This window comes from Anser anser, assembly GCF_964211835.1.
Source record: "Anser anser genome assembly, chromosome: 1".
NCBI classification, from domain to species: Eukaryota; Metazoa; Chordata; class Aves; order Anseriformes; family Anatidae; genus Anser; species Anser anser.
The window spans coordinates 129,181,160-129,196,913 of NC_139720.1; the positions used below are offsets into that span (position 1 = coordinate 129,181,160).

The 15,754-nt window shown below is 47.7% G+C and overlaps 1 protein-coding gene across 4 annotated transcripts in view; it reads right to left on the reverse strand.

The window, feature by feature from the left end:
• The window catches only part of NHS (NHS actin remodeling regulator), a 249,102-nt gene that overhangs the window by 48,621 nt on the left and 184,727 nt on the right, over positions 1–15,754 (reverse strand). The window contains exon 1 of one of the 4 annotated variants that reach the window (XM_083842336.1): positions 149–15,754. This exon is cut by the window's right edge and continues 18,913 nt beyond it. The exons of 2 other annotated variants lie outside the window; for them this stretch is intronic. In XM_083842336.1, the coding sequence (XP_083698462.1) occupies positions 149–392 (244 nt within the window). In that variant the 5' untranslated portion in view covers positions 393–15,754. One more of the 4 variants, XM_083842337.1, reaches the window with a different exon arrangement.

The following is a 15,754-nucleotide window of genomic DNA, read 5'->3' on the forward strand; positions in this document are numbered from 1 at the left end:
CGGCAAGGCGTTTGGCAAACCCGAGGCGAACAAGCCGGAGTCGACCCCTCGGAGCGCACCGCGGGGAGGGCGAGGCGCGCTGCCCCCGGCTCGCCCCGAAGCACGGCTCCTGGGGAGCAGCCCTGCGGAAGGAAAGAAATCGCGTTACCGCCGTGGCCTCCCTCCGCTCGGGGCCGAGAGCCATGCCGGGACTGCGGGTTTTTCCTCCAACTTGGCGGCGGGCCCCGGGAGGAAGGGGTTAACCATGACATCACCGACGCTGCCGCCTCCCTCTCCCCCCCCCCCCAGCCCCGATGCCTCCCCCGGGGGACCCAGCGGGACGGGCTCGGAGCCCCCCCGGAGCCCCCCGGGTGCTCAGCATCCCTGCCATGCCCCTCTTCGGTGTGCTGCATCCTCCTGGCGTCAGGACCGCAATCTCTCCCTTCTTCCTCTTTCTTTTTTTTTTTAAATTTTTTTTATTTATTTTTTATTTTTTTTCCCTCCCTCTGAGCGTGACATCATCACACGCCAACAACTCCACTTCTCTCCAAAAAACAGGGCCCCAAGCACAGCTGCCTGGGACGCCCGGTCCCCAGCACCCTACTTTCCCTTCCTACAGTAGCGTAGGCACAGCCTGTGCCTCGGGGTGCCCGCCGTGCACCCACCGAGAGCGGTGCGGTGCATACCTGCATCCCCGTGTCTCTTACCGTATCAGCAAGCATCTCCGGGTCTCTTACCACACCGGCGATGCTGCAGAGGTACCAAATGCTGCTCAGGTAGCAGCATACCGCTGCATCTGCAAACACTCTCGTCCGTACGCCGCGTGCACACAACAGGCTGCATGCACCTCTACCCTCACTGCTAGGCTGGTTACAGGTGAGTGTTTGGTGCAGAGCTCCGAAAGCTTTACAGAAGTCACACGAGCCCACCCGAAAGGCGCAGCGGTATGCAATGCGCGTGGCGTACGGCGGTGCTGCCCTGCATGCCAGAACGCCTTGCTTGGGAGGCACTGCAGAAGTCTTTCAGCAGTGAAATCCCTGGCAGCCCTCTGAATTAGGAAAATGACGGTGCGCCAGGTCCCAAAGAAGACCTGTGCCGGAGACAGGGAGGCAGCGGGAAGTCCAAGGATGTCAGTTAAAGGACTGCCATGGGGTTTATTCACAATTCCCTCCCCTTCTCTCCTTCAGCAAAGTGTTTTGCCTGCAGACTGGCTAAGACATTTGTATCGAACACCAAGCCACGGCTGAAAACCTGACTGACACCTTCTCTCATCCAGCACAGAAGGACGTTACATACTCAGGGAAGACCAAGTGTTGTGGCCCTGGGACAGGATTTCCATGGGAGGGAATCTCCCTCTCCATCTTTTAGTGAGTGCATGGCCCTGCAGGTCCCTTCCCCAAATGGCAGCTCGGTCAGCGTGCCCCTGGCACAGGCAGGGAAAAGCCCCAGACTCAGGAGGGATGGCTGTGGTGAGCAGGGATGCGGGGCCATCTTTGAAGATCCTCCAGTACGAACCTTCAGATAAACACAGAAGAGCGAGTCCTCTGCCACCACTCATTAATCAAACCTCAGTTTTCTTACTGCTCTGATAGGTATATCACAGTCATTAGCAAAGGGGGATGCTATTTGCACATAGTAGCATCAATAACATCTCTGGAGTAACACCGATTATACATCATATACTAGATCAAAAGAGAAAAAGGCAGAAAATGCCGGTTCACCAGATACATCTCTGCATTCCCCTTCTAAATGAAGGAAGTGGTTAGTTCAGCTTATTAAGGAAAAAGGCAAACCCACTGTCTGTCCCCCACATCCCAAACCCTCAGTTTTTGAGTTCCCTGCCCACATAATTGCCAGAATAATTTGATTACTTTCTATATAATAAAGCCCCTACAAATTTCAAGTGGAAAAAAAATATAAAGGAGAAAACCAAATTAGTGCCATCCTCACCGAGGATAGCCAGGTAAAATTCAGCTATTGCACTTTCCACAGGGAAACAACCAGCTGGCCCTGTGGTGGTCCCTTGCCCTGGGGGAGGGAAGGGGCTTTGATGGCTCTTCTGAGAAGACAAATCAGAGAGTAAAAGACAAATGGACATGTCCACAGGCAGTCTTTACTTTTTGGTTTTCTTTGGTTACCGAGACAATTTGTTTAGTGTTTCTGTTTTCTTTTCCAAGATCTGCTTCTCACAGGCCTACCAGCTCTCTAGAGTTCAAACGAATAAATATGCATATATTTTTTTCCTCGAAGAAACCCTTGAACACTCCCTTCCCACTTCACTTTGGTTCGTCTGAGTGATGGCACTGGTTTAACCTGCATCCAGGAGCATTAGCAAGCTGCCAGTTGGTTACAATGGCTCTCGAACCCAACCAGATCCATGCTCGCTCCCGACTGTGAGATGTCTTTGCAGGAAAGCAAACAAAACCATTCTCCTAAGAAGGAACAGGCAAGCAAAGTGCAGGACTGGGGGTGGAAGGAACCCAACATAAATAAGCGAGGGCTCCTAAAACTCCCAATCAGAGGAAAAAATTCTTCCAGCCAGAAGAAACTGGAGCTTGCCCACCTCTTCCATCATTTCCTCTCCTATTACATTAATATTAATGAACAGTTTCACTTGGCAAATGCAGATTCTTTCAAGTATTTGGGTGACCGAGTTGAAGATCAGTGCCCAAATAAATGAGCACCAAACAGCAGCATTGCCTTAATGTATGCATTTCAGTGTACCTTGGGGTTTCTCCAAAGTAAATAGGGTAGAATACGCTCCATGTTGTATGAATTCTCCACTTGCCTTAGCAAATGCACCTCATTCAGGATTTCCAATAGCCTCTTTAATCTAGTACTATGCCTCCCACGAGCACAGTTTAGCAAATGTATTATGTCGTTTAAATGGGTGTTTCCCATTTAAGAATCATTCAGAGATGAGCCGAGAGTCCCGGACCACTTTTCTTCTTTGACCAGTCTTTAAATGCAATCAAGTTTGGTAGCAGACCTGAAGAAGTTAGCAGATGAATGTCACACGTCTGAGTCCCCCGCTATTTTTAACATTACAGAACGCACTGAAAGGAAGAACTGAAAGTCCTCTTCTTTAATGACGTCCCTGCAATTTTCTAAAACATATAAATTTCAATACTCTTTCATTTTAATCCAAACTGTTACAAAGTGAATCAAGGTCATGGCTGTCTGTCACTTTTCCAAATTACTCTTGAGTAAAGGCTGCCCTCAGCCAAATAATATCAGCCTAAATAGGACCTCAGCCTCTCCTGTTTCATTATCCCAGGGAGGTTTAAATTTCAAAGCTGACTTGGACTACATAAAAGTTAGCTTTCAAGCAGAAGCAGTATGAATATTCTTCCCACCCCTCTATTTAACCTTCTCAAGGGAAGATGGAAGAAAGTAAGTCCCGGTACCAGTCCTGCTGACCTGAGACAAGATGACGAGGCAGAATAGTGCGGCACGCCTCTGAGAAGAAATCTCAATGCCGTTTTTTCATTGCCTGTTTTCCTTTCTGATCCACTTGACTGCATGGTACTCCACAAACAGGCCGCTCCAGCCTGCTGCTCCCCGCTCAGCAGAGCTGGCTGTCCTCGGCAATGTCATCAAGTCCAACCATCTCCTAACGCTACCAAGTCCCATCTCTAAAACATGTCCCTTAGTGCCATGTCCACACGTCTCTTGAACACCTCCAGGGATGGGGACTCCACCACTTCCCTGGGCAGTCCATCCCAATGTCTGATCAGCCTCTCCATGAAGAAATTCTTCCTCATGTCCAACCCAAACCTGTCACAACTTGGACATGCCCATCGTGTCACCTTTGCTGCATTTAATTCACTACTGCTGGATTTCATTTCCTCAGAAGGCAGTGGCCTCAATGACAGACACACACTTAACTTCAATCTCAAAGTCTTCACGCCAGGCTCCTTGTGGAGACCAATGTTGATTTTAACATTCCTTCTTTTGAAAGCTTTTACTACCCTTAGGGGCATAGCCCTCGCAGAGCTATTTCCTGCTTCGTTTACTTGTGTGCCTGATGGTTGTGTCGCTGGCCTGTCCCCGTCTCAACCCTGACGGTCGGACCAAGGGCACTGCTCTGTACCAACAGCCACCCACTGCAGCCCCACGAGGGAATGGGGGAGCAGGTCACAGGAGGGCCTGTCTCGCACCTCCCAGCTCCTCTTGATGTGGACACAGACCCCTGTTCTCACCCTCACTGAATATTATGATAAAACCAGAAACCATCACGTTGATCATCTGAAACACTGTGTTTCCCCGTTCCTTAAAAGGCTGCATAAAATAGCATGCATTTTTCTCAAACATCATAAATAATCATTTTTCAAGGCTATAACATCATTGACTTAGGGCCCTTTCAGAACAGCACCTCACAAAGCACAGCTCCTCTGCTTGCCATAAGTCAAGCCTTTGTTATGTTTAATTCTTTGTCCTATATACTGTAACTTCTAAGACCAGAATTAAGGCGCATCAGGTAGAAGATGAGCACTGTTGCTCCACCAGCCCGGACATGTGCACGTCATAGCAGACAAGCACCACGATGGTATCTCAGCTTCTGGATGAGCGCTGTGAGCCTTGCAAACACCATCCCAGCTGTCCCTCATGCTGCTCACCCTTCTCACCCTGCAGCCTCCTTCCAGGAGCTGTGCCTTGGCACCGGCCAGGCACCCACCCCGCAGCATTGGCCATTGAACCTTGCAGCATCCCCAAACATCACTCATTCCTAGATGAAAGAACACACAGCCCCAAAAAAAAGGACAAGAAACTGAATCCTGTCTCCGGCAAGCAAGCAGAGTGAGAAACCTGTATGCAATGAGCACAGATCAGGCTGCTTTGGGCCTTTCTTTTCAGTCCAGACTGCCAGAACTGGGTTTCCTGGAGCCGTAGCAGCCATGCAGGTTGGACCTAACAAGATAAAAGCTTCCATAGCCACATAAGGAGATTTTGAAACTGCTCTGCTCTTCCTTTGGCCAGTTTGTTTTGTTTCTAATGCAGATAATTTAAAAAATTGGAAGTATATTTGTAAATATCAGGAGGGCACGCGGTTATACTTTTCCTCCGCCTCAATTTCTGGGTTTAATTAGTCTGCTCTGTGTATTCTGGGGGACTCGCACAAGCACTTCAAGGCAGCACTTGTGCAGCACTGCAAATGTCACGCGCACACACACATACATACATACACGTATATGTACACACATCAACACCAGAGCGGGAGCCTTGCCTCTCTCCATGGGGGCTGCCTGGCCAGGGACAGGCACCCAGCGCCCAGCAGAGGCCACCAGAGCCATGCCTGCTCACACCCTGTTTAGAAAAGGCCAGGTCCCAGATATGCCTTATGCGGCAGCAGCTAAGTGTTACGGAGGTACTTGAAGATTACGCAGGTTTCCACTTTTTTTCCTCCCCTGATAACAGGGTTACAATTCCCACTTTACACTACTTTAAGGTCTCTGTAATAACCAGATGGACATTTTTGGACTTCTGTTCTTGTTGTTTGGCAGCTGAGCGACATAAATTATAAAATTATTTGGATTGACTCGAGATAACAACTCAGTAAATTTATTTTCTTCATAAATTCAAGATTTTTCATATCATCTTCACCTAGCAAAAACAGTATTCCTCTGGTCTGCAGGAGCACAGGGACCATAGCACCTGACCTGGAGCACAGGAGACATGGATGCAAGTTCTCCTCTCCTCAAAGGGTGCAACGTTGTACCTTCTGCCCATGAGAGCAACACAGGAGTGTTGCATTGGTGTCCAATACTGGTGCTATCTTGTGTCAGATTTAAGTAATGAGAGGGAACAAAACTTCCTACTTACCAGAACATGATGATCCTTTCTGTTTTTATTAACGAGAATGTAAGGATCTGAAATGAAACTTGGATTGCCATGCAACCAAAAAAATAAAACTTTCAGCTGAATCTCTGGTCTTTCCCCAAATAGCGAGGTAAATGTTTACCCTGTTTGCTAATCCCTAAATCCTGCTGTGTTTCCTTGCTGCCCCGGGGTGGCACGGTGCGCAACCCCTGCTTTGGGAGAATTACGATGTGGCTTGCAAGTCTTACAATGATTATAGATGTTGCTATATATGTAAAAGGATGGATATATTTGCCTGGTCTTTCACCATCAGGAGCAGAATGGAAGTGTTTTATAGGAAGTGTGGTGGTATAAGTGTTTTGGGTTCATAATGTACTTTTCACCCACAACCCCGTAATAAAGGTACGTTGGATAGGTGGCTCATTCATTTGTGGGTAATCCAGCAATGCCTCAGCTGCCATGCTACTTGGCACCAGCTAGAAAATAAGGATTGCAGAAGGGGATCCTCTCGTTCACCCTTACCAGCACATACTTAGACACTGGCTTTGTTTGTCTGAAGCCATAGGTGACTGTGCCAGAGTTCACAGAAGAACCAAGTCCTGAGTTATATGAGTTTTATGCTGCAGCTATATTATGTCCATTGCTTTCACTATCATTTCCAGCCTTCCCCGTCTCTTTTCACAAGATTTTCTTCTTGTTTGTGTCAGGAGAACTACTGATTATGTCATAAATATTGATGTTTGACTTAATATATTTTGCTTTAAGCCTGGCAACTCTCCATTTCAGCGTGCCAGGGCTTTGCTTTTCTAACAGTCAGAGATACAATTGTTGTAGTACAGATTAATAAGCTTGGAAGGGCTGGAAGTTTAAGATGAATGGAAATACAAGTCACACTCAAGTAACCTACTGCCAAAAATAGTAACCATGTCATTGTCCTAACACAACTTGCATCTCCGAAAAGCCTGCAAACCATCTAGTGAGAACTGCCCTGTTCTGACCCGTTAAAACAGGGCAGAACTGCAGTATCTTATACTATTTGTTGTGTGCTTTGGAGCAATGATCTACCCACAAACCACAACCACAACCCAGTGAGCTATCTCTCCGTACAGACTGCATTGGTTCAAATCACTATTACTTATCTAATAATTAATATTGCTTGATTGAAAAAGATGGAGGAGTCTGAATTTCAGTACCATGCTTTCAGCACTGCCTTCCTGCTTTGATATTGAGTTAAACCCTGAAGATATTTCTGCTGAATTTTACCGACAAATTACATTCATCATCTACATGCCTGTCTTGTCAGAGCATGAGATGTGATACATATTAAAGTGCGACACGCAGTTTTCCTGTTAGCATATTTAGCACACACCACTCTTACATACTGTGCTTGATTTCCCAAAATTCAAACCAAGGCGTTTAGTAACCCTCAGGGAGAAGCCAAGCCGCAGGATTAGTGACCTCTATAAGCAATGACCACAAAAACAGGACTCAAAGCGGAATTATCCCCCAGTGAGTTTGCCATCTGTTGCCCCAAGAGAACCACCCCAATTCCTGTCAACAAGCTCCGAATGTAAACGGATCATGGGAAGGCTGTGTTTATCCCTCTGCATCCGTTTTCTTCATCGGTCAGCTAAGGAGGGGCCGATAACCATTTGCCCTGACTCTGTGAGCTAGGTGTGCTGTTTGGTGGTATGATCAGGAGGACACCTGCCTGTGAGTGCAGGAGTCAGCAACAGTCAGCCTGCAGTTTGTCCCTTCACTACAGAGGGCAGCTCCGGAGGTGGCCATGGCCATGGTCAGGGTGGAAAACAGCCTAGAGAAGATCTGCATAACCCTGTATTTCTCAATCTACCATAGTTGGCTACGTCTCTTTAAAATCTATATCTCCATGATGCTTGTGTTGCTGGAAAAAAGGTATCGGGGCTGTTCCCAGGTGTGGGCTGTGTGCTCAGAGGCAGATTTTGGAGGTGGAGGAGGCCAGAGGCGGTGTGGGACGTAAAAGGGACCTCCGCAACGCATGCAGCCCTACATAATTCGATTTCCCGTATTTTAAAACACTTAATCCTTCTGTTTGCTTTTTACATCTGGGGAACAATGTGCAGTGGAATTCCAGCTGAATGCTGGAAATGAGAGAAAATTCATCTATTACAGAAATCGGCCTTCCAGACTGAAAGCAAGGGGAAGAAAGCACCTGGGCATGTGTCTTTGGGGGACAAGGTGTCTCTTCTATCAAGCTTTGACCGCTTGCTGCTTTTAGCTCAAAAAATAGCTTAGAAGCCAGGTGCTTCTTTTACAGACAAGGTGACTTAAGCTGAACATGTCATGGGAAATGGAGACAGTCCGTGGCAAAGCAGTCTCAGTGAGAGGCCACCACAGTCACCTCCAGACGGACACTGTTCAATGGTGAAATCCTGTCCTGCTGGCAGCCGGTGGTACCCAGGCAAGGCCTACTAAGGGTGGCACTGAGGGGCATTGGGTATCAACATCAGCATCCATCCATGACCCACCTGGCCCAAAAGTCTGTGAGCTGCTGCTTGTTTACTTGCTCTTTCCGTGGTGGCATGCCTGCTGCCAGGCAGGGCCTGGGAGGCCAAAGATGTTGGGGCTCCTACCTCATTTAGTTTCTGATACATCGAATGTTTGACTGTATGCTAAAAATGCTTTGTCTGGAAGATGCAACACTCTTTGGGCAGGCTGGTGGCTGAGGTGGATGTGGGTGACAGCAGTGCAATAAGCACTGGTGGTAATCCTCTTTGTGGATCAGTCTTTAAAAAGCAAAAAACAAAATGTTTTCAGAGAGCCATGTGACACCATGACAACATGCAAGGGAATGACAGAGTGCAAATATTTTCCACGAGTTTCATTAGACAGCTCTGAATTTTGTGGAAACGCTGATGGGCCAAAGGAAAAGCCCAAGTGTCATTTAATTTTGAATGAGGCAAAAGTAATGCCTTGTACGGAACATGACAGCTTGATAGTCTGATTGGCCCCTTTTCCTTCGTCAGGGATCAGCTACCAAAGGCAGTAGCCAGAATAAAGCACATGACAAACACAAGGAACCAGAAAGGCGGAGAGATTTTATGATCAAATATTTACAAGGGAGGGTGGAAGCTGTGGGGAGGGAAGGGAGGATGTATATGGAGTGCATAAAGCAAATGGTGCGGAAGAGACAGACGGGAGATACGGAACTGCCTGACGTGAAGCCAAAACCCAGGCCAATGGGGAGAAGTGACCCACCCCCATCACTTAGTCACAACAGTTTGCAACTGGAAGTCATCCCAACAATTTGTTTCAATTCTTTACTCAACTACATTGCTATTTGATAGGAAAATAGCTTCTCCCTATTAGCGTCTAAGAGACCTGGCTAAATTCCTATTCATAGTAAATCTGGGACTTATTTTATTACAGTCCTTCCTTGGTCATTGCACCCTTGAAAAAATACAATGCCAAAAGCTACAAAGAGAGTATTAGCTCATACAAACGTAATGTCTTTTGATTTGATATTGGCAACAGCGATCGAAGTTGGTTAGATAAATTTGGTTAGGCTTCTCCGTTTGCAAATGACTAGGGCTGCGGACAACTTAGCTGCTTTTCTGTTTCTGCCCTTCCTGCATTTGCAAATGCTGCTTTGGTTGACTTAACACGGGTCAATACCTGCCGTGGGATGGATACACGCAGAGCTGAGCCAGCTCTTGGTCCGGAGCTCCAGCCGCCTACCGCATCTGCTGTGCAAGGCTCCTGCACAGCGTCCGTGCGGCAGACACACAAGATACCAGGAATGGGAATTAAAGAAGGCAAAATCATTTCTCTTTGGCAGCAGTTAAAATCTGCTTCCCCGTTCCTTTGAAAAACACTTCTCACCAAAGCTTCCTGTTCGAACGAACCCAGCGCACGGTGCAGTGGATCGGTCACAGGCATCTTTGTTCTGCACCCACGCAAAATTACAAGCGACACTTGGCTTCCACTGCCAGCCAGACTTCAAGCAGAGTTGTGCCCCTAACTTACAGTTTACTTCAAGCCATTGCTGGCTTTTTAGGGATCAAAGAGAAGGGGGGTAACAGGAGGAGTTCAGAAGAAGACCAGGAACAAAACTACAGTTTAGTCATACGTGCCTTTGACTGCTTAATGTTTGCTTATTAATTTCCTGAGGAGACCGGCTCCAGGGGCTCAGCCAGGCCGGGGCATGAAGCAGAGCTGGGATGCAGAGCACGCTGCCAGCGTCACAGCCCTGAACCAGGACGTTTGCAGAGGGCACAGAGTTTGGGTTTCGCTTTTTATCACCACCTGGACCCTCTTCCAGAGGCAGCCCCCTGTGGACCGGCACGGCCTGGCCCAGCCAGCTACAGCCAGCTGGGCCCCCCGCCCCTCGCCGCGGGGTCTCCAGTTTACAACTCTCACAAACGAGTTCATTTCCCCTCATTAGCTCTCACACGCAGCCACCGCTCCTCTGAACTACCTACTTCTCTGCCCCCCAGCCCCCGGGGACCCGCTGGGGCCAGAGGAGCCCTTCTGGAAAGGAGCGGGCGGCTGCCCAAAGGAGCAGAACGAAGGGGGCCTCCCTAGGCCGGACACGGCACTCGCAGAACGGATGGGGAAGAGGATTAAATCAGTGGAGAAACTTATAAAGCAGAAATCTGAGCAGCTCCATTTTTCTGGGATAATTGCTTTCAGCAGGTTTCTTATTTGATACAAGCCTTGGCCAATGTGGTATTACAAACTATTGATCTCATGCTTGCAAATTCAGTTTACTCCTCTCCCTCCATCCCAGGCCTCTAATTTTCTTGCTTCCCTTAGCAGCCCAGTAAGTTCTCCAGCTGGCAGCCGAGACCCCAGGCTTTCCCCACCATCAAGTATTTCTCCCAACACACAACAAAGCAACCTTTTTCACCCTAGAGTTCACGGCACTAGCAGTCCGGTTTGAAAACCTTCCTGCACCCTCTGTGCCAGGTGAACTTTTGGGCTCTCTCCTTGACACTTCCGTTCGGCTCTCTGTCACGCACAAGGCTCCTGGCCTAACCCCTGTGTCCCTGTGTATTTCCCTTCAGTCGGGGGTTTCTCTCCCTCTCATTCTGCCTGGTGGGATTTTCATACCCTAGGCTCTCACAGACATTTTCTCAAACAGCAGAACAAATAACCTCAGGGAGACGCACAGTTGGGGTAAGATTTGGCACACAGGTATTAAAATAGCATGTGCATTTCTCTCCAAAAAACAGCACAGAAGATGCAATAACATCAAAGACTGACACAAAAACACAGAAAGTACAGTAAGCCGAAGGGAAAGGACTTTCACCCCTTTCCAGTACGTGAAGTACAGCGTGGAGAAGCATTTGCCATCCACTGTAAAACTTCTGTTATGACCCTTGGCTAGTTAAATTGTTCCAAAATGACAAAAGCAAAAATAAATTCAACCATCACCACCATATGGATACATTCATTCCTGAGAGAGGGCATGTTCCAGTGATCAAGATGCTGGATAGCACGTGAAGAGATCTGGGCTCGGGTCCCAGCTCTCACAGAGGCTTTATATACGATCTTCAGCAAAGCATATAGGGTGGGATTCAGTTGCTTAAGCCAAGGTGTCTGGTACCATTTGAGATGCCCTAGGGTATCCCACACATCTGTACAGGGCTGGTAGATACAAAATAGGACCCTGGGGCAGCAGCTGGAGGCCAGGAAGGATTTAGATACCCATACTGCATCCTGTACTGCTTTCTGCATGTCTGCTAGAGATGCCTCATGTAACTTGTAGAGATGCTGTGCAGCTTCAAGGCTAGTGCACCAATTACCCACCTTTCCTGAACCCTAGTGTCCTGTATTGTCAACTATAAGCTACAATGATCACACAATCACAGGATGGTTGAGGTTGGAAAGGTTCTTTAGAGGTCATCTGGTCTAACCCTCCTCCACAAAAAGGGACATGTAGAGCAGGTTGTCCACAAAAATGACTGTGGAAAAGAGTATTTTAATTCCCCTCTGCCTGCAATAGTCTGCTTTTGTTTTTGTTTTTGTTTTTGTTTCTCCTCCAAGTGAAGAGTTTAAAGGTGAATACGCTCTAGCAGGATGCATGGGTGCAGTCAGGTTATGCCAGCCAGCTAGTCCACTCATACCAGGTTTTTGGGCTCTGTGCTGCAGCCCCTGTACTGGCTGCGAAAAGCTGTTGTCACCTCATGCAATGTAACAGCCCTTCTTGCATTTGTCACTGCAATCATGCATTAGGCTTCATTATATGTGCGAGGCATAAGCTAGAAAATCCTGTATGGTGATTGCATCGCAATGTATGACATTCTGCAGCATTTGCAATGTACAGCGATCTTACAGCCTCTTGGTATATATAATGTCACGGGCTGACCAGTCACCACATGGAGATGTTGCCCAAGTTCAGTGTGATGCCCCATGTAAGTGCTGGTCTCTTTTGCTGCTTTCTGAGGTGGGGCTCTCACAGCCACTCCCTACAACCCTCGTGCCGGGATCTGGCCATCCTGTGATGCTAGGGGAACAGGGGACCAATGACCACAGCACCTTTAACGTGGTCCAGTTATTATACTGCACCAAAAGACAGACGCCCAGAAGAGGATGTATTAGGTTTATGTCCCCATTATTGATTTTGAAAAAGTAGCCGTAGCCTCAGTCATATTAGGTATTTCTGATATTTGAACAGCTTCATAGGTTAGGGATCCATCATGGCTCCTGCTGCTTGTATATTTGCTTGGTTGAGAAGCCTGCTCTAAGTCTACCCCACCACAATCTTCATGCCTTGGAAGAACGCTTTTAAAGCTGTTTTTTTCCCTGTTTGGTATGTTTTTGGAACAGCTGCTGCCACATGTAACAATGTACTGCCCGCAACCATCATAACATCTGTTATTCCAGCAAGTGACTGTACCTTGGTTAGACTGCAAAGCAATCAGAGAAACCCCATTCTCCATCCAAAGTCTGCAACACACTCAGTGAAGTCTTCCCTGTGTGTCTTTACAGTGCTGGGCACACAACCCCCTCCCAAAAAAACACGTCCCTGTTGCTTCAGCGGTTTCCATCCATTCCCAGTAGTCTTTAAAGCACTGTTGTCTTTCATAATTAATTACAGAATCACAGAATTGTCTAGGTTGGAAGAGACCTCCAAGATCACCCAGTCCAACCTCTGACCTAACACGAACAAGTCCTCCACTAAACCATATCACTAAGGGCTACATCTAAACGTCTCTTAAAGACCTCCAGGGATGGTGACCCAACCACTTCCCTGGGCAGCCCATTCCAATGCCTAACAACCCTTTCAGCGAAGAAGTTCTTCCTAATATCCAACCTAAACCTCCCCTGGCGCAACTTTAGCCCATTCCCCCTCATCCTGTCACCAGGCACGTGGGAGAATAGACCAACCCCCACCTCGCTACAGCCTCCTTTAAGGTACCTATAGAGAGCGATGAGGTCTCCCCCGAGCCTCCTCTTCTCGAGGCTGAACAATCCCAGCTCCCTCAGCCGCTCCTCATAAGCCTTGTTCTCCAGACCCCTCACCAGCTTCGTTGCCCTTCTTTGGACTCTCTCGAGCACCTCCATGTCCTTCTTGTAGCGAGGGGCCCAAAACTGAACACAGTGCTCGAGGTGCGGCCTCACCAGAGCGAGTACAGGGGGACAATCACCTCCCTAGACCTGCTGGCCACACTGCTTCTTATACAGGCCAGGATGCTGTTGGCCTTCTTGGCCACCTGAGCACACTGCTGGCTCATGTTCAGCCAACTATCAACCAGTACTGCCAGGTCCTTCTCTGCCAGGTGGCTTTCTAACCACTCATCTCCCAGCCTGTAGCGCTGCTTGGGGTTGTTGCGCCCCAGGTGCAGGACCCGGCACTTGGCCTTGTTGAACTTCATGCAGTTGACCTCAGCCCATCGCTCCAGCCTATCCAGATCCTCCTGCAGGGCCTTCCTACCCTTGAGCAGATCGACACACGCACCTAACTTGGTGTCATCTGCAAACTTACTGAGGGTGCACTCAATCCCCTCATCCAGACCATCGATAAAGATGTTAAATCACCCAAGTCCAAATTGCCAGAGTCTTCTGGGGAGTAAAAACTTTGGCAGCTGGGGTTGTTGGTGGCCAGAGGCCATTTGTGGAAAGTACAGCACCGACAGGGCATTAACTGTAACTAATTTACCACGCGCTCAAAAACTGCTTTCTGTGCTGTAGAGAAATCATGACTGGGTGTCAGAGCCTGTCCCAAAGCCAGGGTGACTCCTACACCCCCTCCATCTCACGCCTGCTTTTTGGGGAGGAAGCTTGTGCCACACCTGGATTAAAAGATTCCGAGAATAATTGTGGTGAAGAACTGCTAGAGATTAAAAACCACTTCTGGGTCCCAACAGCAGGGCAAAGTGGAGCTCCCTTTGTCCTGCCCATGCCCTGTCAGGGGCTGCACAACTGCTGCCCTGCTACTGTGATGGAATTAATGCAAAATCCACTCTTACACCAGCTGCTACTGACTCTCTGCTATCCAACAGCAACCTAGATAGCTAGCAACAGCGGAGCAAAATATTAGATCGACCGTGTTTTTGAGGGACTTCATAACAAGCCAACAAAAGCAAGGACATTCAAAGCTCTCAGTTAAGCATAGCAAGAGGTCTCTGTGGAGCGTCAGATGACGAGAAACAGATTTGCTGCATTACATAGTCATGTCAAAGGGTTGTGCTGGAGCATTAGCTGACGGCAAGCCTGAATTTCTTTGCACTTGCTGGCTTGAGCCAGACAGAGGACCCTGCAGCCTCGTGTTTCATATTTTGCCTATCTTTTCCCCTAATTTCATTGTTCAAATTCTGATATGTCTCTTATGAATCTTATCTTACTCCAGGCTGATCCCACTGTTTTTGCGATGGGGATGACTTCAGCACCACCACTGGAGGAGTAAGGTCTCTCTTGTCGTGATTAAGGGTTGGTCCACAAATCCAATTAACTGAAAGACGTATTATTAATTTGTAGGTAGTCATGGTACAAACCCTTCATGGTAAATTGAGATGCAGTTCTTGCTTGGTTTGGAGCAAACTTGTTTCAAAGGCCATTGTTAATACAGGGGATTTGACCAGCACATGGTATTTCTCTCTGGCCATTTTGTGTAATTTCCCAGGAGGACTCACTATTCCATAACAAAAGTAGGTTTAGCCAGGAAGCACCGTATTAATCAATTCCAAAATCCCTATTTATTCTGGAATACAGTCCACTAAGACAGCTGTTCCAGAGCAGCTATCGTTAGAGTGCAGCTACGTTCACTCTATTCACCCCACTTCCCCAGGAGGACAGAACCTGTCCAATTCATGCTGCATCAGAAATGAACTGCTCAAGAAAAATAGCCCTGCCTGCCCATCCCAGAGCCTGCATCCCTTCAGTTTATTTTTTAAACTCACACCTTTGTTTAGTCTAGAATACGTTTCGCACATACACAAAGATTTAGAATTGGGCTCAGCTGAATCAAAGAAGTCCCTATTAAAGGAAACAAAAGTGGCTTCACAGATTGTTTCTAGTTAAGGGCACATCCACAACTGGCTTGCAATGGCTTAGCAAGTAATATCTGCAGAGATGCTCCAACATGTGCACTACCATACACACATTCATCCACACTGCAAGCAGTGCTACTTATAACTCAGGGAAAGACATTAAAACCAGAAAGTTTTAAGCTGAGCTAGATGGGGACCACTGAATACAGAGGTATGGGGAGGCAGCTCTGCTGATGGTGGGAAACTTGGTAATTCATCATAACTAGACCATGTCTGAATCTCTGCAAATCCTGTTTTTACCTGATTTAAGAGTGTGAGACATGTTTAGGTTGTATATTCCAGATCTGTGGGGGCCCTGGACATGGGTAGCAGGCATTGCACACTGTTACATACACAGACTCAACATGAATCCATTAACATCAGCAACAACATCCAGATCAGTAAGTTGCTTTCTGGAGCCACAAGACATAACTGTATTTGAG